Source organism: Pomacea canaliculata, linkage group LG9, assembly GCF_003073045.1.
Source record: "Pomacea canaliculata isolate SZHN2017 linkage group LG9, ASM307304v1, whole genome shotgun sequence".
Lineage (NCBI taxonomy): Eukaryota > Metazoa > Mollusca > Gastropoda > Architaenioglossa > Ampullariidae > Pomacea > Pomacea canaliculata.
This window is the reverse complement of record NC_037598.1, coordinates 22,624,687-22,648,909: the sequence shown is the minus strand read 5'-3', so window position 1 is coordinate 22,648,909 and position 24,223 is coordinate 22,624,687. Positions and strand designations below refer to the sequence as shown.

Below are 24,223 nucleotides of genomic sequence, written 5' to 3'. Positions count from 1 at the left end.
TCACCTCCACCCCTCTGGAACCTCGTGAAAGGCGCCAGCGATGATACTCGAGATGAGGATGCCGATGGTGATGAAGAGCTGGTTCAAGGTTACCAGACGACCACGGATGTCGGGTGGAGCAGCCTCGGCCACATAAACGGGTACAGTCATGGAGGCAAACCCTGGAAAGAGTTCAAAGACTGTTTTACTTTGTTGTAATAAGAATAAGAATAACAAACAAATTCTCTTCTGTTCTCTTCCAGCGTAAATCATTGTAAATTTTAAATGGGATTACCCCGACATTTTGGTAGCTTTCGTTCCTTTTCGCAGGAAGACACCACAGTCCACGTGGATCCACATGTTTCAGTTCCTTTTGATTTACGCTGGTGAGAGAGAGAGAGAGGGAGAAAGACGTGAGGGATTTTTTCTCGTTTCTTCGCTAAAGTTGATCGAAACCACCCGGCTCCCCTTCTTGCAAAAAAGAGGTTAAAGGACAGAAAGAGAACGAACTGATTATCTAACAATTTTTTTTCACTCCTTTCAGTAATAAGAGATATGACAAGGCGTGGCGTGTAACAAGATTTTTAAAGTGACGAGTGAAGTACGTTGAAACTTATCTGTTGTTTACTGGGTAAATATCTGTGGAATGACTTCTCAAGATAACATTTTCAGACTGATGTACTCGAAAACACCTGGACTGTTTTAACTCGTCTGACTGAAATTGGGATGAGTCAATGACAGCATGATGACACTCGCATCAGCCAATCAGGTTTACAGATGGCGGCAATGTTTACCGGGTGAATAAGTGCACTGCCATCTGAAGATAACATTTTCACACCCAAATGTATATGCACCTATTTTACTCAGGTCCCGAAGAAATTCTGAGGTATGTCAACGACAGCATGATGGCGCAACAAACAGCCAATCAGATTTGAAAATTGGCTTCACGTGACAAAGAGTAAGGAATGAAAGTGCAAAGACTTGCCTATCTACTTACAAGCGAGCTCCTTTCATAATTCGAACACGCACGAACCCTTATCCCCCCTCTTTCCCCCCCCCCCCCACCACACACACAGAATCAAACACAGATACATTCACCGAATTCTAAATTTGCTGTGACAGTTTTGTCTATCATCGGGGTGAACCTGGGGATGGAAAGACACTGGGGTGAGGGTAGAGGACGGTCTGAGGATCATTCCAGGGGAAAGAGCTGCGTCCGCATTCTGAATGTGCCAAGCAACAGTGCCCCCCTCACACACCTGCTTTCACCTTTGGTCAAACTGGTTGGGTGTTCCACAGACAAGACTTAACCCGCGTGACCCTGAAATATCTGACTAATCAGTCGTGGGGACTGATTTATTGGATCGTTATGAAGTAAGCTAAAGTGCAGCAATAGGGGGTGTGTTATGCAACCCATGGTTTATATCCTGCTGGTCAATAAGGTTAGAAAGGGGATTGTACCTGGTCGGTTTGACCTGATACTAAGACGAGATATGGGTATGTAGTACACGCTCTCTATCGCGTAGTGGGAAATTATCCATCCGCCAATCTATCTATCCACCTACCTATTTATGTGCGCTTTGTACTGTTGTTTAATGTTACAGGGTACTACAGGATTATAGATGTGTCCTGTTCCTATGACGTCATCTACGGGGGATAATTTGTGGACCAATTATCTACCCATGCCCTGAAGTCTGTCAAGAAAGATTGTATTTCTTTGCTGCACTTCACCAATTACAGCGCACACCATGACAACAGAAAGGATATTTTTATGTCATCTTCAGAAGCCTGATGACTCACTTCCTTGTCTCGCATTTTCATCCAACTCTGGTTCAACTCACCCACGCCAACTTCGTCTGCCCATGCCGTGCTTCTCTCTCAGGGAAGGTCACGTGATGTATAGCTGGTGTCAAAGTCTCATGTGGAAAATCTCACCGTTTGTAATCAACAGCTTAAACAAATAACTGATTCCTTGATTAATTTTCCTCGATATTAAAATTTCGGTCAAGATATCGGGCAGAGAGCTTTACATGCTTCGTGGTACATTCTGGACAAGATGTAGATCTGAAAGGAAATAACGAGTGTGAACTAAAGCTGTACGGAAATGATATTCGGGAACTGAAGCGGTTTGAGAACCATGACCGAGCAAGGAGTCCGTCCACTGCATGATAGCCAGAATGATGATCAAATCAAAAATCAAAATCAAATCAAAACAGACTTTATTGTCTGCCCAGGAGATCCAGGGCAGAAATTTGTCTTTGCTCACATACCCATACAGACATTTAACACACAGTTAGGAGTAAAAGTGAGGAGTAAAATAGTGTTGATTGCACCAGTCCATCAAAGCAGTGTATGTTTATCCTAACAACAAACCTTGGGTGACCAAGGGCCTAAAAGCACTGCTGAACAAAAAGAAACATTTGTTCATCACGGGCAGAAGCCCACGACAGAAGATTAGTACATAGAGAGGACCATGATGCTATCCGTTGGGTGGACAGAGGCTCTACGAGCATACTAGTTAGTCCGCTTTCAATAGTTTGCCGGTGGACCAACGAGTGTCGACGAGATTGAAACAGAGGTCGAGTTAGCTCTCGCCATAAACCCGATGATGATGATGATGTCGATTTGTAATGCGCAGGTATCCATTCCGAAGAATGCTCATTGCGCAGAAAAAAGAACAAATGAAGAACAAATAAAGTGAACAAATATATAAAACACCAGGAAAAGTAAAAAAAATGGACAGAAGTGTTTTTTGGTAGTTTAAGACTGGTTTGAAAGAAACAGATGGGTTATCAGTTTATCAGTGGATTTACAGACAGATTTGCAATCTGAACAATGTTATTTACTTACTATTTCTAAGCAATTGCTATGTCGAAGAAAACTCTATGATAATAAAGTTTTCAGATGAATTTTGATGTGTTGAAATAAATGGCAAAAGGTTATGGGGTACTTGCTACCAGATCTTGTTTTGTTTATTTTTCTTTATTTTGTTGATTTAACACAAATTTTATCATCCAATAATTTCCAAGCAAAACAGGCTTGGTTTTTTCTCATTAAAATAAGTCTTGATAGGAATAAATCTCATATTAACCTAGTTTCCTGCCTCATTATTTCGCCATAACGTGTTTCCCTTTCAGAAGAAATCTGAAAATAAAGAATAATTCCCGAGGGACATTTCGAAACGAAATGAGTTTTTTTTTTTTTTTTTTTTCTCACAAGAAGGATGAGGTGGCCACCACTTTTCTTCCAGTGGATGCACAATGCGCATGCGTGAATAATGTCGTCCAAGGTCTCACCGCGTTTGTCGCTGGGAGCAACACAGCTGCCGGAATCTGTGGCAAATCCTGATACCCAGTCTTGTCATCGATTTCACATCGTTTGATAATATTTTCGGCCTGTTTTGAAGACAGGTGATCGCTGAGAAAACAATTCAAATTCTTTCTTTTCTCGTGAACGGCCGGGCATCAAAAGACTGGAGTGTACGAGAGGTGTTTTGCGCAAGGTGGATTTGAATATCGGCTTTCAGGGTGTGAACACTGCTTACCCTTCTCTGGCTTTCCTAAGTGTATGTCTCTCTCTCATGTTTTCTTTGATATTTCTCTTATTCCCTTTCGAACCTTCCATATTATTTTCTCTCGTTACCTTGCTGCTGAAGCACACCTTAGAACACAAACTAGAACACTTGTTGAAACAAGAACACTTTCATGTATTCTAAAGCCCGTGACCTGTTAGAACTCTCGTGTTGCTTTATCTGCTCTAACCAATCAATTTAGAAGCTTTCTGAACTCTAAACATTAACAAAGCCCATTTACAGGAGTTTGAAAGAGGAACCCACCGTACGTTGCCGGTCAGAGGCTATAATAGGCAAAAATAATAAGCAAAATCTTATTGATTATTATTAGTAGTAGTAGCAGCAGTAGTAGTAGTGGGGACATTTTATGTCGTTGTTGTCCCGGAGTGATACTACTAAAACTAGTTGCTTAATATATCATTGGAAAGGCAAAAAACATTGTTTTCTAATAATAGATCATTTTAGTACTACACTTTTAATATACAAATAGGATTGCATGAAGACATCTGCCAGACATAAACATGTTTAAATATTAAATAACCTACACCAATTCTGATTTTTACATTGCATGGCAGCACTATATTTTTGCCTCTTTTTATATTTTGGTGTTTTATGCATATTTAAAAGATTTTTAAAAATCAAGAACCATAGTTTCTAAAAGCAAAGTGAATAAAGTAAAAGAAAAATAAGGTTTTGAACAGGTACCAAAGAAAGTGTCAATCTGCAGCTACTTGTACGATGGCTAACAATGACCCAACTTAAACACCTATCACTCGCTCTGACAAAATGAACACCTACCACATACTGTTTGTGCTACAGCCAAAAAGGAAACCCTTGTCAATTCAGATATCAACCCTACATGTTTGTACATGTCCTAATCAGTCTGTTATTTTAATGCATTGTTTTGAATTAATGTAGTGTTTAATTTTCTTCTTCTTCTGCAGATGTCTAGATATTAAAAAAATTGTCCTTAGTCAATGTATTTTCAACCTGCTTGAGTTTTGTCTTCCATGTGAGGCTTTGTCCTGTGTACAGAAGTTTAGATAAACATCGACACAGCCTCTGCACCCAAGATAGTAGTCCGCCAGAGCAAAGGCAACGGCAGCCCCATAGTGACCTTCGGCTTTTTGCACTCCTGACCTATTCACTAAGCTGCTCACCCCGGGTATCGCTTGACCTCGTACGGGTGTACGTAGTGCCCTCGTTGGCAGACAACCTTAAGTCCAGGAGTGCGGAGAGCAAAAGGCATCCGAGGGTCGACGGGTAGCGCGTGCAGCCTTGGGGCAATAGTCATAAAGCAAAGGTAGCTTTACCTCGGGGTTAGCTTTGGACCAGAAACCTGTTTCAGATTCTCCTAATTATGAAGCAAGCCTATAGTCATAAGAGATCGGAGGATAATGCAAAGATCTCCGTTTTAAAGGTTCACAAAAATGACTGCAGAGAGCTTTCTAAGGTAGACAGTGAGTGAATTCACAGATTCCTTAATCTACATGTGCCTGATACAGTCCACAACACAATATCAAATGAAGTGTAATCACCTGTTAGTCTCTCAGAATGAACCTGTTAATAGGGGATGGGCTATTATAAGAAAAGGTAATAAAACTTTCAAACATTGTTCAAGGCAATAAAGTGTATCCATCTGCACTCAGAAATAGGGAGGTGGGATTTAAAGAATATAACTGGGCATTATATTTTTTAAAGCCCTCTAATACTACTATAGCTACCCCATTGAGATGGTTTCAGATAGGAATTTTACATCGGATCCTACCCACAAACTCGTTTCTTTTTAAATGTATGCACTCTACATCTCCTTTTTGTTGTTTGTGTAAACAGGACAATGAAACCATTGAAAACATATTCTGGCACTGTCCATTAAGTAAAAGCTTTTGGGGCCAACTATGGAATATGTTAAATAACCAGAACTATTCAGAGGAAGTTAGGATCTGTAAAGAAATTGTGTTGTTTGATATTGGTAGAACTGAAAGGGTTGACAAGCCTTTGAACTTCATTATTCTTCTAGCAAAATTTTATAATAATAATAATAATACAAAATTTGTAAAGCTCATATTCACACTCCTAAGGAGCATGCTCTTAGCGCTTAAGAACAAGAACAAAACATGGACAGTATACGAGGGACAGGAAAACAAATAACACATGAACTATAAAAGAATAAGCAACCATACTAAACAAAGAATAAAATCAAATAAAGAAAACACAAAGAGGAACCAAATAACAAGAGCTAGAACTGAGAGTAACATGATATTGCAAAAAGAAGGGTGTGAAAAAGGACTAGCATTATGGGAAAGGTTGTTAGGAGTGATGTTAACATGTTTACCTGCAGGTTCCTGAAGGCAATACCAACAGTGGATAAGTTTAGGCCATTTTTAAAGTCATGATATATTGTGAAGCAATATGTGGCATTTACTAATGGCTCACAGATATCCTTTTGGAAACAGTGGCCCTCATTTAGCCAAGTCACTTCTTAAATAATGGCACTATCTTTAATTGCCTACACCATATTTGTTAGAATGTCATTGTGTATGGTATGTGGCTTTGTATGTGTATATATAAATATATTTTTAAGTATGATTGCTGTTCAAAAAAGCTATTTCTGTTTGTGTAAGGTGCAACTATAGGGTTAAGGGCTAACATAGCCTATGCTTCTATGGTTAGCGGCCTCTTTCTTAGGGTTGGGTATGATAAGAGGCTGATGAAAGATTTTGTGTACATTGCCAGGGATGAGTTTTTTTCCTAAGTCTATGTTGTTTTATGTAAACTGTTTAATGAGGTAGTATTTTCTATTTTGTATAATAAACAAAAAATAGCACATTTCTGTCAAAATTTCAAAAAAATTGACCTATCTAATAAAAAGACAAATTAAACTGATTTCCTCAAACCTGCTCTTTCCCCAAGTGTCACCTGTCTCTCTTTAGCAAGATAGAGGTTCCAAAGAACTTAAGAAAACCTTTGGACAAGAATGTACTGTCATACTCATTGGACTTGTGGATTAAAATGTTTGAGAGCCATTAAAGGAATAGAATCTTACAAAGAAAAATTTATACTGGTAAGCAGGGCACCAACGACAAAAATAGCGGGAGTGAAGTAGACAGACAGATCAAAGCAATGAAGTGGAAGACAAACAGATACATACACCACGAATGAAAGAGCAAAAGAGAATAAAAAAAAACAAAAAAAAAAAACCAAGACGCTGGAAGGAAAGAGAAAACTCGGGCTTGTGATCGAAAACCACGACAGCGATTACCCAAAAAAAAAAAAACATAAAATAAAAAAATGAATGGATTTGCACAGGGCAGGCCGCAGTTGCATGATATCGTCCACATGACAGGCAAATCCCAAATAGAAAAGTTGTCTGACTGGACGCCCGGTGACAGAAGAATTCCGCTCCCTTTATCTGGTCGTCTGTGGCTAGCGTCCCCCCTCGACACCCGACACCCGACACCCGCCTCTGTGACGTCACCAACGCAAGGTTTCAAGGACTGGCCGGTGCTACACCACACCTTATCTTGCACCCAGACCATTACCGGTATCAATTACAGGGACTACAGGTTGTATGCACTGGCAGGTAGCAATCCTTGTGAGGCCTTCTTGCTGCTGTCAGAAGTGGACACTCCTTGGTTTTCTTTCAACACAGTTTAAAACATGTGTTGATATCAACTTCACATTTCTTTTGTAACTGTTGTTGTTGTTGTTGGATTTGTTGTTGTGGATTCTGAATATTTTAATGTCTTTATTCAATATTTCTTTCTTTGCTGTGTCTATCCACACGCGAGTAAGAGTTTATAACTGCGTTTATATGCATCTGAATTTATATATTCAGATCCAAATATTTATACAGGTAGTCCTCGGGTTACGACGGTCTCGAGTTACGTCGTTTCGTGGTTACGACACTCATTTCCACTTACAGCGACAGTGATAACAAAGCAACGTAGCGGGCTTATTATTGAGATGGACAGATTATTGGCGCTTTGGTTGGAAAACCAAAATCAACGCCGTATCCCTGTGAGTTTTATGGTTATTCAGGAGAAGGTTAGGTTACTGTTTGAGGCGTTGAAAAGAGAAAAAGGGGGAAGGAAGTGAAAGTGAAGAATTTCTGGCGAGTATAGGGGTTGGTTTATGAGGTTTAAGGATCGTGCCAACTTCCATAACATTAAAGTGCAAGGTGAAGCTGCCAGTGTTGATGAGAAAGCAGCAACTGAGTTTCCTAATGCATTGGCGAAGATAATTGAGGAGGGTGGTTACTGTGCTCAACAAGTGTTCAACGTGGATGAGACAGACTTGTTTTGGAAACGTCTGCCTAACCTAACACTGTTTATTACTGTTACAGCACTTACAGTACAGTATTTCATTATTAAACGTACTGTACTACAATATTTTACTGTACTTATGTTTATTGATAATTATGTAGGGTACTGTGTTAGGATAGGTGTTAGGATAGGCTAAGTGTTTGTAGTACTGTACTGTTATTGTGGTACAGTACTGTATGAAAGTATGATCCGACTTACGTCGAAATTCGGTTTACGACGCCGCGTTGAGAACGGATCCCCGTCGTAAGTCGAGGACTACCTGTACATACCTAGTTATATGTGTTTATATACAGACACGAGCGTTGCAGATGACTCTGAAACTAGACAGTTAATAGTTTTATATTCATTGTATCTTAAAGTGGTTAAATGAAGTATGTAATTCAATGATCCAGTTCTTAATAAACTGTAAACAGTCCTTCAATCTAGGTTTTAATGAAGTAAGTAGTTCTGGTACTTTGAAAAATCGTGATACTCCAATGTTTGTTCAGTACTGACGGACTGCTCATATGACTAAGTAGTTTTGCTACTAAACCTCTATCAACTGCCTCCAGAAAAATGTTTTATTTAGTTGTTTGTTTGTCTTTTTTCTTTTTATCAGATTGGAGTGATCTCTCTTTTGCTAACCTCATTGTCACATCGATCAACACCTTCCTTGTGATTGCTTTATCTACACTAGAAGCCTTTCATTATTCATGCTACAGAGAACTTCACTATTTATCCTGCACTTTACCACATATTGTTCTGTTATCTGAGATTTCAGCTATCACCATTGTGCTCTTTGACTTTCTTATGAATTGTGTTTCGAGTATCTTTATATTGGGGACTGAGCTTCACTTCATGGGCGTGAAAGTGAGCTATAAAATAAGTCGTCGTCTTCGTCGTCATCGTCATCATCATCAGCAGCATCAGCATCAGCATCATGAGTAGTTGATACTCACTCCCTACTTAGTTTAAATATTTTCGACCAGAGATTATTTGCTGAAGAGCTATTGAAAGATAACGGGGAGCAGATGTAGGTTACATGCCCCCATGACCATGACATCACCTAAAAATATCCTTACACCCGACATGTCCTGCACAGCCTTGACCCTAAAACTAGTTTGCTGAGGTCTTCGCGTCTTATTAATTAATTTATTTATTTATTGAGACGCGAATATGGCAGGTAATGTCAAAACTTTGATTGAGTTTTATGTATGGAAGTGCTACAAACGTGTTTATCGGAGGTCAAGTAGCCTGGTAATCAGAGAACTCAATGGTGTCGCGGACTGAGGCCTGGATAGGCCTTCTCCATGCTTCTTCTTTCTAACACAAAGTCTACCTTTATCACTGATAGGACTTACAAAGTATCCAAGTTGTTGTTATTAGTAGTAGTAGTAGTAGTTGTAGTAATTGTATTACTATTATTATTATTACACCAAATACCTAGTCAAGATGAATCATTACAATGTATCGCTCCTCATCCCCAGCTGGCTATACAACCTTTGTGTTTGCTTTACTCATTATAATCATTACTGTACGCAAACCTTCAAAAATAAATTTTAAAAAAACATGATGACATGTTATTTCGTGTCTGAGCTCGCTGCTTACAACACAAGATTACTTTCGTGCAAGAGTTTCACATTCGTCGGTCTCCAGGGAGGGTGACCTTGTCATCGGCGTCCTTGACCTTATGTCACTTTGCCAGAACTGCTTGGCGATAATGACAGGGGCTCTTTAATCTTGAACATGTCCTCAATTCTTCATCTGCGGTTACAGATATACTCATACAGCGGTATATGTCCTGGTATGAATCTCGTCATTGGATTCGAATCGCTCTCTGCCAGGTTATCAAGCCATTGTGTATTGTGTCGACGTATGGCAATCATTAATGCTGAGCTAACTTTTAAATGCAGGAAATAAATGACTAATTGCTTCAATTTTTTGGTACAACCTACAGCATTTAAAATAAATGCCCGTCTGATTCAGTAGACACATTCTTGACATTATTACAACTTGCAGAGTAGACGCAAACCTTTGTGAAAAAAACGAAATGTCTAATACTTAAAACTGCTAGAAGGTTCCCGAAACATTTAATATCACTGTTACTGAATTTTCTGTATTTTAGATGTAAGGCAATGAGTATAAATAACGGACATCAAAAATAGATCGCTTTGTGTTTAAAATATACTCATGACAGAGGATCAGAAGACATAAATAGTGACACGATAGGAAAGTCATCTGACAAACAAGTTTCAAGACAAAAAAAGAGAATATTCACATTAATAATGAATAAGGGACATGAAAGAGGAATACTGTCACAAAAAGAGATACGAAAAGACATTTAACTTACAGAAGAAATCACATTTTTAGTAAAAACGAGAAAAGCTTCATAAGACTATAAATCATCTCGTGACAGAAGAAGAGAGAAAAAAAGCAGTGAGCTGAACTAGATGTTTAATGTGGGTTGATGAAGATGTTTGGTCTGTTAGTGATAAGGCGTCTAAAAAAAGCGATTGGTGGATCATGGAGGTCACGGGAATCTGAATGCTGAGGAGGATGTAAGAGATGGCCGATGGGCGTGGCCTGGTCACGTGTCCGCGAAGAAGGGCCTTGGAGGGAAACTGCGCAAGATTTTGAGAGGAGGAGGGAACTTCCGGTTGAATCGATGGCTGTGCAGAAAGAGCACTCAAAGGAGTTCGAATAAGACCAAGAAAATAATGTCAGATAAAGACAGATCGACAGTCTCAGATGTGTAACAGAAGAGAAAAGAAGTTAGTGAATTCGTTTTTAATCCAAGGAATTAGAGACTGGCGATTCTAGAGGTAGAGATGAATGTATGGTTGGCTGGATGGGTAGACAGACAGGATGAAGTAAACAAATGCAATGACTCTGAAACCTATTCGTGAAATAATGAATGACCACCGATACACCAAAGAAACAGCCCAAAATTTAAATGTGACGACACATCAAAATACATAAGTATCCACCCATTCACATACTTTCAAATCTTCAAACATTCACATGACCAACACTTTTAAACCCAGGATCAGGCAGAGATGAACTTGAGAGAAAAACAGACAGAAAGGGACGCAACCCTAAAGATAGGGAGAGAGCCACAGAGACAATCAGAAAGATGGAAGGAAAGAAATGTAAACTCGTACGCAGCTGACCCTAACCTATGGCTTGCTGTCAGGGCAAACACCCGACCTATGCGCCACCCGGGCCATCTCACCCCTCACCTATAAACGATCATATTTCGCGGAGTAATTTTTAAGTAGCACTCGTATGGAAATCCTCAGGGAACTATTCTTCCTCTGAAAAGAAAACGTGTTCTAAACATCTGTAAGAAAATCACATAATAGGTGAGAAAGGGGCGATAATTTCACAATGATGGCGCAACCAGCATCGAAGATGTTTACAGAACTGGTCAGTGCTTTCTATCATCAAGATAGGTGTATCTACTCGATCATCAGCTACAGATGTTCTTAGGCTTGAGCTGGTTATCTACACCTCCACCCTCGAATAACATAGCACCCCCTCCCTCACTTGTCACGAAATTGTGCAGTTATCCCCCTTTATCTCAAACACGTGCGCAAACACATTCTCTCATTTTTTTATTTTTTTTTTTTCACGTACCCGAAAGTTACGCAAGTGTACTTTCATTGCTCTCTAGGGAAGGAGTGAAGTAAAATCAACTTTGCGAAACAGTCGTATCAGCTCTAATCTTTAATTGAATATCTAGGTCACAAAGGTCAAAACCGATAACGGGCATTACGACCGATAAAATATATCTTTGATAAATTACTTACCTATTGGACAAATGGGGGAGGCCTATGGTGGCACAATTAACACTATAGACCCTGGAAAGTAGATCACACGTGGTTTATTTTTTTCGAATTTCTTTCGAGTTAGAAATGCCTTCAAGACAAACCCAAGCTGATGGCGAATGAACAGAGAGCTGCCTTTAGTTTGACACAATAAGAAGTGGAAAGTTTAATTTTTAACAAAGAAAAACCCACCTGGACCGAGCCTATGCTAATTAGGCTGTCTATATTATATACGAAAGAAAAAAAATAATGGAACTAATGTTTATGAGCTTGCAAACACAACAGAGTAAGGCACTCAAGTGTTCAGAATTAGCATCTTATAATTAGCTAAGCTCTTAATGAGCTACGCCTTAGCATCTTGTAATTAATTAATCTCGGTCAAACAGAAAAAAAGGCTTTTACTCGAGTGATTTTAATGCCTTTTTTTCTTCTATTTATTCTTTCTTCTATTTTGTATTCCCTTTCTCCATTGTTCTCCATGTCCATCTTTCTCTTTTTTCTTTCTTCTATCTTTCAATATTCCCTTTTTTCTATCCTTCTATCTCATCTTAATCTATCTCCTATATTTTAATTTCTTTCATTATTTATTCTGTCGATCGTTTCTGATAATTTGTTCATATTTGTTGTTCTTACGACTAATATTCACTCGTACCCGAGATAAAGATTTAAAAAAAAAAAAACCCACAAAATAAAAGCGGGTGTAATATCGAAGTTCAATACAGATCCACAACCAAAGGTGTACAGACTTAATTTGTGAGCAGAAGTGTGTGTGCTTGTCCTGTCGGTTCAGTTGTTATCTCTTTTACGAACTTCCTCTGTAGAGAATTTTCTTCGCTACATTGTTTGTTATTGTGTATCGAATGTTTTGCAAGAATTCGTCAGGAAAAGTGACGGACATGAGTTCAAACATCCGTGACAATCGTCAGGGTGTCGCAATGTTTGGACTTCGTGTCTGTTCAAGAGGATGTGGAACTGCTCACCTGAACAGCAGGAAATAATGATGTAGACAATTTCACTCTAGTCCATTATTACAAACTTTGTGAAGGACGTTCACAATTTTCATGGTCGTCAATAAATGACAAAACATTCTAGACACAACTGAGCTTTTCTACAGGACTGTGTAAACAACATTGTTTACAGACAATTTCTCGTTTCAATAAAAAGACAGTTGTTCAAGGCCGAGCTTAAAATATATTTTTTAAGGCACTAATACTCTTTTATTGTCAAGTTTTACAGACATCATCCTAGACAGTTTTAAGAATTCTAAAAAGTGGTTCGTGCCGAGACCAGTGGAGTATTAACCAGGGAGAGAGGGAGGGCAGCAACCCCGCCTCAAAAATGTCAGGCTTTGCTTTGTCGTTCACTGTCAGCATGGAGTTTAAAGAAGGAATGAAAAAGTAAAAGAAAAGACAAAAGACTAAATTATTGAAATAAATGATGAAAGAAAGAATAAAAGAATGGACAAATAAATAACAGAATGGATAACTAAATGTAAAAAAAAACCTGGAGATAGTCACCACAAGTCGGGCACAGAAAGGAGGACAAGAGACAAATGTAACAACAGATCACCCAAGGGTTAAAACGTCCGTGTGATTACAGACAGCGAAAGAGGTTCAAAATTTAAGGCTACAATCCAATGAAATATCTATTTAAATAGCGCGCAATCACCTGAGAGATAAATAAGATATAAAATGTAAGGCTTCAAGGGAAGAAATCTGTAATATTTTCCATATAAGCCGGTAATGTGCAGACACACAAAGATAACACCACACAAAGTACAGACTTGGCAAGACGCAAAACTTAGATGATGTGTAATGGAAATAAAGAATAAACTTGAGGTGACATGTAAATATGTAAAATATAAGTCACGATTAACACTCCAGTAGTTACAGTTAATACATACCAAGCTATTGCCTTAAACATCTCGTGTTGCCTTTCTTTCTTTCGCTTTTTCTTCTTTAAAAACAAATTATTAAAATTAGCTCAAGATTTTGTTTGAAAGAAAAATTTAAAAATTTCGTCTTGTTTGTCCTGCAAACAATATGAGACAAGATCGTGGATAGTCACCTCGTCGTCTGGTTGTCTAAATCAGTTTTGTCCGTATTGAAGACAAACACAAGTAACGGCTTGTGAGAGCCTACATTAACCTTAATCCAAAACCAGACCCAGATTTCCAAAACACTTCACAGCCCCACTTAATCCCAAACACACCAGACCCGTACTTATTCCAAAACAATCCAGACCTACAAAAAGAAAACCACAACAAATGCCAACAGCCTCTTATATCTACCCCTAACCTAAAAACATACCCACACTCTTTCCAGCTACCACGAGACGCACGTGCACCAGATAATAACTCACAACAAAGTGACGTAGACATATAACGGAAAACTAAACCCACACTCAGTCCAACAAACACGAAACTTATGTGCCTCACCACCCAACCATAGCAAAGCAAAGATCACCCACCTGCATCATTCAGCGACAACAGCAGCAAAACTAGAAACCCCGACACTCACCAATGCCAGCGCCGACGATAATTCTTCCCACCAGCAGCACCACCTTGGTTGGGGACACGGCCATGACAATGGCTCCCGCCGCGAAGATGAAGGAAGCCGCCATGATGGTCACTCGGCGACCCAGGAGGTCGCAGACGACACCGGAGACGAGCGAGAAGACTGCTGCTGCGGCGATGGTGCCGGAGACGATGGCCTCCTGCCAGACGGTGTTGAGTTTGAAGACAACCTTGATGCTCAGCATGGAACCAGAAACGATTCCCGTATCGTAACCAAACAGCAGTCCGCCGATGGTCGCGAAGCAAGCCAACACGTACACGAACTGACGGCTGCCAGGTGCACCCTTCGGACCGTTCGAGCCTCCATCGGTCAAGATCTCGGTTTTGGAGGTGTAGGGGCTCGAGGTGTCAGGACCTTTGCCGTTGGACCAAGAATCTTTGTCTCTCTCCATCTTCGATTGCTGGTCGTTACGACAAATGTCAGTGTCTCCCAACGGTACCTCTGGTGGTTGGTGGGGAATTAAACCTCGTGAAAGAGCTCGATCAGATGCTTGACCGTCCCGAGCACGAAAGGACAGTGGTGTCTCGTCCGCCAGATGCTGCTCACGACTGATCGATGAGGATCCTGGGGTGGCTTCGACCACGTCGCCGGGTGGAAGCGGCAGAGTCGGGTAGATCTCAGAGGGTGCCGACGCCTGCGGTGGCTTGTCCAACTCCACGAGGTTCTCGAGCTGCGGGTCTGACGCTGGCTCGTCGGGTGCTCGGAGGATCGGGTGCGAGTGTTGGAAGGTCTTATATAGGGTGTCTGGCCCGCGGCCAACCCCACCTGCTCGCACAAAGATCAAGAAAAAAATTCTGAGATACCTGGCGCTGTAATCAGTTGAAAACCTCTGTCCACCTCTCTCTCTCTTATCCGATAGTGGAGATTTTGCGTGCGTTCGTGTGTGGGTGTGCATGCATCGTATAAGTGTCTGCTTTGTCCTTGTTGTATAATCTGTAATCTTTTCCAATAATTATTTTTCTCGAGCCTCCACCCACACGGCTACCCCACCCCATCACATCCCACCCATGCCTTCATACGACTTCGCTAGCCACCTCCTCTCCTACCCTCCCACTGCAACGCCACCACTCTACCCCTCCCTCATCTATTTTGTATGCAAGATGATTTCCGCCAGAGAGCGCTGCTTTTGCTAGACATGTACCTAAGAGCAGTATTTGATATTTTGTGGTTATCTAGAGGTGAAAATACGTATCTGATGCTGTCGATATGGAAGAGATAGAAAAAGAAGAAAAGGACTGAAAAAAATCCAGTGTTGGTTAAAGGAGGGCAAAGGAGTGGTACATAGATACAACATCTATAAGGTGAGAATGAATTTAAAACAAAAAGTATCACACATGTAAACCCAGTTTGTGACCACCTCTCTAGGCAAGAAAGGAATCTTGGCTACTGTCCTCTTTACGCTGCCATCTACTTGACGCACAGATCGTGCGCGCGCGTCTGAAAAACACACACACACAGGGCTTCTCTCTCTCTCTCTCACACACACACAGGGCACCTCTATCTCACACTCACACACACACACTCACACACACACGATTGTCCCCACTTGCATAGAGAGTTGCTCTGACGCACGCACGCGCACGCGAACTCGGTGGCCGGCACAGTCCGCACGCCTCTGTACCACACGAGCGGGCGCGTGCTGACGACAAATAGCCATTCGGGTAAACTGAGAAAAAATGGGGGAAATGATGATTAGATCGCTGTCTTCGAAATTCAAGTTTGTTTTTTGTTTGGATTTTGCATTTCTTTGCTGACTTGGTGTAGCACGACACACACAAAGCACACATATATATATATACAAAGCACGCACACACAGGTCGACACACAGGTGAAAGTTCTTGCTCACATATATTGTTTGTCTCTCCGCTTGTAGAAAAAAAAATTAAAAAAATAAAAAAAAAAACAACTGAAGACTGCAAATCCTCAATCGAGGAATAGCGGGTGCAGGTTTGGATTGTCTTTCACAGGGTGTCTGGCCCTCTGCCAAACTGTTTTCGGGTACTTTTATTGTTTTTTCTTTCTTTTCTTTTTCGCAAGATCTGCTCCTTCTAATATACTAATACTTCGGATATAAAACATTCCTCAGCTTCCTTGGGTGACACGTAACCTGTAGATGACCTGACGGCTGAAGGTAAGGGTCGGCGAGGAGGATGACAAGTTCACACTTGTACACAAGGTAGGCGCAGGTTGCACAAGAGCTTCTTGGTGCAAATGGGGACCACTTGTACCTGGCTTTTCTCGTCCTGAGGCCGATAATGTCGGTTAGGTTTGCTATCACAGGCGCAAAGGGCCACACAGCCAAGAGCACAACTGTTAACTAACGCTAGCTCGGGTCGAACGAAAAAATAAAACATCTGTAAACGAAATTAATTTTTAAAACTAAACTTAATTGATACTAGATTGGTAATCATTCTAATCATCTTCAGAAGAAATGTTCAGTAAAAGGAATAGAATCTTTGGCATGAATAAAGATAAAGGCAAACCACGAAAAGAAAGTAAATAAATAATAAATTGATTGCTTTCTGAGGTTTTGGAGACCACCTTAGTCTACTGTGTTTGAGACTAACGGTGCATGCTCACGGGCAGTGCAAGAAGCCATAGGGAGTCCTAGGTATGGAGATTTATTCATTCGGAAGGAAGCAGCACAGCATCCATCACTCTCCGCTTTACCTCACGTGACGCTGGCCCTGGAAGCACGAGCATCGCTCACTGCTCAAGTAGAAGAACCGACGAGAAAGACGAGCTGAGCAAAGATGGAAGAAGTACAGCCGACACCGACAACACAAGATAATGATTGTGTAGCACCAAAGCTTCATTCATGACCGGACGAAAGATTGAACGAGTTTTGTAGCTGCTCTTGTTGTTTCTAAGATATAGGTTTGGATGGAATGAATTTGTTTTTAGTTCTTTTTTTTTTTTCCCAAACATTGATAGCAAAAAAGCAACTGGCACTGAAAAGAAAAGGTAGGAAACAGAAAACGAGATGACCAATCGTTGCTGTCGTATGCTGTAGGAGTTGTGACACGATTTCTGCTGTCGTTCAGTACAGGAACCGTGTCACCATACTTTCGGTAAAAATATATTCTGCTGTGAGCGTGAGTGCGTGCGTGCGTGGGTGGTTCTACAAGAACTGACAAGCTAGCTACCACATCAAAGAACTTCCAGAAGCCACCAAGCAGTCGTCTTACCACTCGTGAATCACGTCAATGAGACAAAAGAAAAAAGAAAAAAAGAAAAAATCTATAAGATTAATAGTTTATGTATATGACGAAAATGGCGACTGGAGAAGATCCTAAATATAGAGATTACGAGTGCCAGAGTTAGACAGAGTCTATCAACTAGACATAAGAACTCGTGTGTATGGTCAGCCATACTGTACACCTCATGTAAGCCATAATAAGTAGTGTGAATACAGTAGTCTATTTTGAAATATTAATGAAGCGATGTCGATGAAGATGCTGCTGATGATCCAACAATCACAGGCGCCCTGATAAGAGGAATCCAAACAGTTTGGATATTTCACCGAGTTGTTTTTTTTTTTTTTTTTTGCTTTTAGAGACAATAAGATGCAAAAGCAACTGATTCCTGAGCAAAGAATCTGTGTCGAAGTTGCCAGGTATGTGATGGGCTCACCGCCACTGCGAGTTGTCGAGGACTTCCGGTGGTTGATTGGATAGCCGAGACTCTCGCAAGGAGACGAAAGATGGGTTGATGATGCAGGATGAAAAAGCACGTGGCAACCATTGTATGTTAAAGAGTGCAGGCACATGCATGCATCTATCTTCTTCGACGACGATGACGGTGATGATGATAAGACTGGGGGAGAAGAGAGATGGCGAGATAGAGGGAGATAGGGGAGACAAGTGATCAGGTTTGTAATAAATTCTAGACCTTCTCCTCATTAACGTATCTGCCCCGTCTTCCCCCACCAGAAGCCCAGTCAACTTCCTGGCGTGGAAGGTGGCCACGTCGCCGACTAGTGGGGTCTGCCACTGACAATGGCTCCTTCACCCTCTTGACGTCATGCGGAGACGGGGGAGACAATCACGCATCAGTATGGATTATGTGCTCGGGGACTGGCGCCGTCTGGTTGTCGTTATTCTTGGTCACTACAATAACATGCTTGTATGTATGTGAGCCCATGCTTATGCAGGATTTTGTTTGCTTACGTTCCTATGTGTGCGTGTGTGCGTGTGTGCGCGCATAATTGCGTGTGTGTGTGTGTGTGTGTGTGTTTATGTTTGTTAACATACATGTGTGTGTATATTAGTGATATGAATTTTTATTTCATTTTCTATCTCATTGTCTTTCTCCCTCTATCTTTCCCTCTTCTCTGACTCTCCCTTCTCTCTCTCTCGCTCGGGAGGCCAAAATTTAACCCTCGATCAAAGCTAATGACAGGCAATAGCGCGGACAGACCATCTCATGCATACAAATATCTCATTATTGTCGCCCACAGATCAAAGGTCGTTGCCCTTTTGCTTCCCTCTTGCCCCTAACGATTAACTTTTTCTCAATTGCCATGACCTGAGACCTCATAAGCAAGACTTTGCATGTTCTTAGGTAATTTAATTATAAGACCAACACGAAGCAATGACATTAAAAAAAATACGGTAAGCGGTAAACAACTTACTAAGGTGGGATCCAGTGAAAGGTAGGGTTAGAACCACCATTAGTTACAGGCTGCAAGAATTAATTTATACCTAATACACCGGCACTGCGGGATTTAATCTTGATGAGCTCATAAGTTGAAGTCTTGCACCCAAAGTATTTTAAAGAAGTACAACTTGCTGTGCCAAGGTCCAAAACTATGATTTTGCTCTCAAAACTCTCAAAGCGCTTAAAGCAGGGTTTTATTTTCTTCACCCACTGCTAGCTCTAGTACTTTAAATTAATTAAATAAACACCCAAACATATTTTTGTGTAAAATTTGCGAATTCATTAAATACTAATTCTCAAAACTCAGGCGAGTATTCCTCTTTAATTCCCGACATATAACATGTAAAGGGGTGAGTATAGTTGATTATACAATTTCTTCCCCTTTTATTTTTCCGCACTTAGCAGAGTTTTATATTGATGAATGTAACGAGTGTATTTCTGATGTTCACACCCCTGTCTACTTGACACTAATATCTGATAATAATCAGCAACATGCAGACCATGCAGACTGTCTGGAGACAGGAATTTTCTGTGGATTTTCTTACTAGTATCAGTGAGGACAATGTCAACTATTTAACTGTTTTATTAAATAGACTATTGGAAAATGTTCATGATGTTACCCAGATTTTGCTATATTGTCACCATCCGTTGTGAGATTATTTTGTCGATGGCTATAAATGTCCCCCAGGGCTTATCGCCAATTAAAAAATGTTCAAACGTTCAATCCTTCTAGTGTCAACACATATAAAGTGACATTGGGAAACACTGAATAGGCTTACAGTAAAACAGTTCTACAGTCCTTTGATTAAAGAGTGTTTTCTACGTGTACACGTGTATGCATGAGCGTGTGTGTGTGTGTGTGTGAGAGAGAGTGTGTGTGTGATTGTGAGTGCACCAATGCCAGGTCATTAACCCTTTTTTGAACTAAGCGTTTGAAATCAGGTTATCGCCATTGTCCCCCGGTGTCTGTGGGAAAAAGAATTGATTGTTTGTCATTGAGACTAATGAGCTGACCGAGCTGACAAAGGCAAGTGGACTGACAGACTTTTGTGGGCGACGCTCGATGGCAGACCCCAGTGTGTGGAAAGGTTTATGTTTCCATCGCGCGTTTGAACTCACAAGTGGTTCATTGTAACAAGGTCATGACTGTACCATCTAGCATGGACAGTTTAGGGGCTTTTTCCTTTTTGTTTGTGTTTTCTTTTCTCTATTATTCCTTTCTCCATTTTCTTGCTTCTTTGCACCATGTGTGAGGGTCTAGATTCTAGAATGTGGGTGTTGAGCCGATGGGCACAGAAAGCCTGGATAGATAGAAAATATGTGCACGTTGACGATGGTAAGATAGTAAAAACAAGCTAGTGAGATTTGATTGATTGATTGATTGAGTGATTGAGTGATTGATTGAGTGATTGATTGATTGATTCTCACCAGTTGGAACGCCATCTTCTGAAGGACCGACTTCAGAGGCTGGGTGGACAGGTTGAATCAAAGCCTGCGTATCTTCTCCTGAAAGTTATGGATATAAGATCAATGTTTGCGAACACACACACAAACACACACACACACACTCCGAGACGAATAGTGATGACTTTGCCAGCAACTACAACCTATACCCACCCACACAAACACACATACTCATATTAAAAAGTGAACTACTTTGGCGCCTCACCCTTGTAACCCTTGTGAGGACAGCTTCTACATCCAATAAAACAATTAGAATATGAACGGAAGACACGACACATACACACCTGGGGCAAATAATTTGGAGACGAAGCGCTTCATCATGCAGGTGTCTAATGTCAAGGACTCGAGGTGAGGACAGGTACACACCACGCAGATGCGAGGCTAAATCGATGTTAATGAAGTCTGACCTGTAATCATGAGTTTTGATAAGCTGTGAATAGTCATTTAAAATGTTACGTGTGACACACATTACTCACGAGGTACACAGCACAGGGCACTTGTATGAATCTCAACAAGAGATGAACCTAGATACAAACAACAACCTGTCAGGAACCAGCAGATCCCGGGAAATTAGAGGATAAAAGGGTTAGATGGGGAATAGACTGGGGATATACACGCATGTGCGCGCACACACACAATGAAAGTATACATACATGCACGGGCACACTTAGCACCCACTGAGACTTACAAGCACGCTTATATGCACGGATGCACATACACACATGCTCACATGCATACAGTACAGATATACATACACACATGAACACACGTCGACACAGATACATGCACATACACACATGTTCACACATCAACATACTTATAAACACGCGCACATGCACACATAAAGACACGCACATTCATAGACAGACACATACATGCACATGGACAAACACGCTTCACGGAAGGAAAGAGAAGCTAGACCAGAGTGAAGTAGAGAAGGAAGACTGAAACCTAACAATATGATGGAGTTGTTGTTGTTGTTTTTTTTAATACAACAACCGCACTTTATCAGCAGCGTGTTTGTGTGTTAGCATGTTCTACTCCGCCATACATCAGAAACTCTACCACTGACGAGCGTCTAAGGGAGACAACGGTGTCCTATGGCACAGGAATAATCATGGATTAGTACTGGAAGGTCGTCGCATGATGCAGGATCCGTCGCCACCACCACCATGGACGCGCAATCCAACGGCGTGCAATTCATCTGCATTCAACGTAACCTTCGGCCCACAGGTCAGACAAGCTCAGATAATCCTCAGCGTGTGGGACTGTCGTCCTGGAGTTGCCCCCCTTTTCACTTAGTCAACGCCAGCTGGTCCTAGACCGGCTCGTGACACGAACAACCGAGTAATCCGAGGTCAGTGACACAGGGTTAGATGACATCAGCTAGCAAACGTAGCCGTAAACCAGTGAGCTTAGGGCTAGACCAAGCTAATGGATACTTTAGTAGAAAGTAGCTGCTAATGTGATGTTAAGAATAGTGACTTTTATACTACTCGTTTTTCGTGCGCGTAAACACACACACATCACACTCAACAAAAGACAATTAGTGTATTAGCATATATGCATATAAATATATAGTGATAGATACAAACTGTTACTTTATATTTATACACACACACATAAGTTTACAAATACCCTTGCATGAGTTCTGCTTGTTTTCATTTTTTCATTTCTCTCCCTACCCCATATTTTTCTGTGTATTTTTTTTTTTTTTTTTTTGTAATTTCCTTTTAAGATATTTGTAAATAATCTCACCATCGTCCATATGATGTCACGAGACTCGAACCGTCACCTACCGTCTAAATGTCGATTATTTTTCCTCCCACAAAGTCGTTGTCAACTGACTTAGAAGACTTGTCCAGACATTGTCGCTGCCTTTTTAACTGTCACAACAATCTTCCCTTTGTGCCTCGTTTCTCGAAATTTCCAACTAAGCTAACCTTTACACTTCCGTGAATTATCAAATAGTCATACCAGCGTGACTGTGTTCACTGTTTCAATTCACTCGTCAAGATGGGGACAGCGAGAGATGTGAGCAACGAGACTTTATTAGTCTCTTGGTTTCGTTTCCGGACGGGACTGATGATGTTATTTTCTCACGCGACCGTCGTCATCGTTCAACAGTCGATTGAAACGATTTTTGTGAAATGAGGAGATGGAGTGTCGAGCTTCTGTGACCACCAAAAATCGTTGCCTTGGAGAAAAATGGACAAACCTTGACCAACCAGATCCCGCTGTACAAAACCTCCCTAGCCCCCTAAAATATCTTTGATACTACTTTATTGCTTCCACCCCATCGGTAAAGGAAGATTATCCCATGTATTACTGGAACAACGGCTTATCCTCGGATAACTTTTAAGTCGATCGCCGGGTGTAAGGGACATCGGGTAGACAGTAGCACAAAGATATCAAGTGTTAAAGCAGTCTTACAGGTGAGCATGCTATGTTAGAGACAGGTGCTCTTTAATCAAAACGCAGGCTGTGTTGTCATGTAATAAAGTTGTTGATGCTTGCGTTCTGATCTTCATATTGAAATTCCAATAATACCTAGCATAATGGATACCCGGGAGATAGAGAGATTTCTAACTCATATTAGTTTGAACCTTCAAACGACAAAGCCGAAATGGTTTTTACAAGTTTAACAAGTTGGGGTTTTTTTTGTTGTTGGTTTTTTTTTTGTTTGTTTGTTTGTTTTTTGTTTGTTTGTTTTTTTTTGTAGTATGGGAGGGGTTCTTTTTATTTTTGCAGTTCCAAATTCTTTCTAATAAAATTCTCTAGCCGTTCTGAGAAATGAAAGGGGAGGTCAAGTTCTGTCAAAGGTCAGCAAATGTTTTTGGAAAAAAAAGGAAAAAAAAACCTTCCCTAAACGTGCGCGCGCACACACACACACAAACAACCATGTGCTGCTTGCTTATACGATGTTTGATCTGTGGTCACACTGTGTAAAACAAGTGCACCGTATCTTCATAACATTACCTACATAAGCAAACACCGTGCAAGATGAGGCCAAGATGCCGACATCTCAAAACGCGGGGTCAGCCATCATCCGAACGATATCCTGAGTTAACAACAGTCGTTCTGGCTCAGTACCTACACAGCTTCAACTTGCAGTAAGTATAGAGACTGACCGACACCTTACAAGAGGTGACACAAACTGCCAGCGCCTTCCTGTCAGTTCAGAGTGACCTGGCACTGGCAAGCTACAACGCTATTGCTGTCAACGGGGTCAACCGGTGACCACGCCGCGCGGTGAAGTGTCATATCTGTGACATAAGACACGCGCTATTTGGCACGAGACGACAGTTGTACACGTCGATATTCACACCTGTGATTTAAATACCTGTGGTATATCGGCCGTGTCAGTGAGTAACGGACGTGACTAACAGAAGCTAAGGACGAGAGGTCGGTTACAGCAGTAGATGGAGAACCTCGTGTATGTAATGACGGTTGGCAATATTAATCACCTCACCTGCAAGTTTTTGACCGACTTCACCCCATGTTGCTGTTGTCCACCCAGCAGCACCCACACAGACTTCAGACGCTCTGCTGCACCGACTTCGACGCGTGGCAATGCAAGGGAAGCAACAGCTGTCAACAAGCATGCCAGTCGCAGTAATTACTTCCCATTGTTAGCTGTTCTACATAGTTTGGGACATTCCCCTTACAGCGTTTGATTGTTCTTCTGGCTCAATTAACTGCTTGTTAATCATAATGATTTTTGCTTTTTTATCCTCTCTATACGGTCTGGTGGCGCAACGGTTAGCGCCTGTCACCACTACAGTGAGGGTTGGCTGTCATGGTAACAGTTCTAGTTTTGGGCACGCTGGTGTTTGTTGTTTT

General features: G+C 41.1%; 1 protein-coding gene across 3 annotated transcripts in view; it reads right to left on the bottom strand.

Moving 5' to 3' along the window:
- The window catches only part of LOC112572972 (proton myo-inositol cotransporter-like), a 35,780-nt gene extending 11,850 nt beyond the window's left edge, over positions 1 to 23,930 (bottom strand). The window contains exons 1-5 of one of the 3 annotated variants that reach the window (XM_025252997.1): positions 23,853 to 23,930; positions 20,665 to 20,787; positions 20,345 to 20,422; positions 14,201 to 15,022; positions 5 to 161 (exon numbers count right to left, since the gene is read on the bottom strand). In XM_025252997.1, the coding sequence (XP_025108782.1) occupies positions 5 to 161; positions 14,201 to 15,022; positions 20,345 to 20,422; positions 20,665 to 20,701 (1,094 nt within the window). In that variant the 5' untranslated portion in view covers positions 20,702 to 20,787; positions 23,853 to 23,930. Of the gene's footprint in view, positions 1 to 4; positions 162 to 14,200; positions 15,023 to 20,344; positions 20,423 to 20,664; positions 20,788 to 22,138; positions 22,290 to 23,852 lie in introns of those variants that run through there. The other 2 variants (XM_025252996.1, XM_025252994.1) reach the window with 2 other exon arrangements.
- Between the last annotated feature and the right edge of the window lie 293 nt (positions 23,931 to 24,223).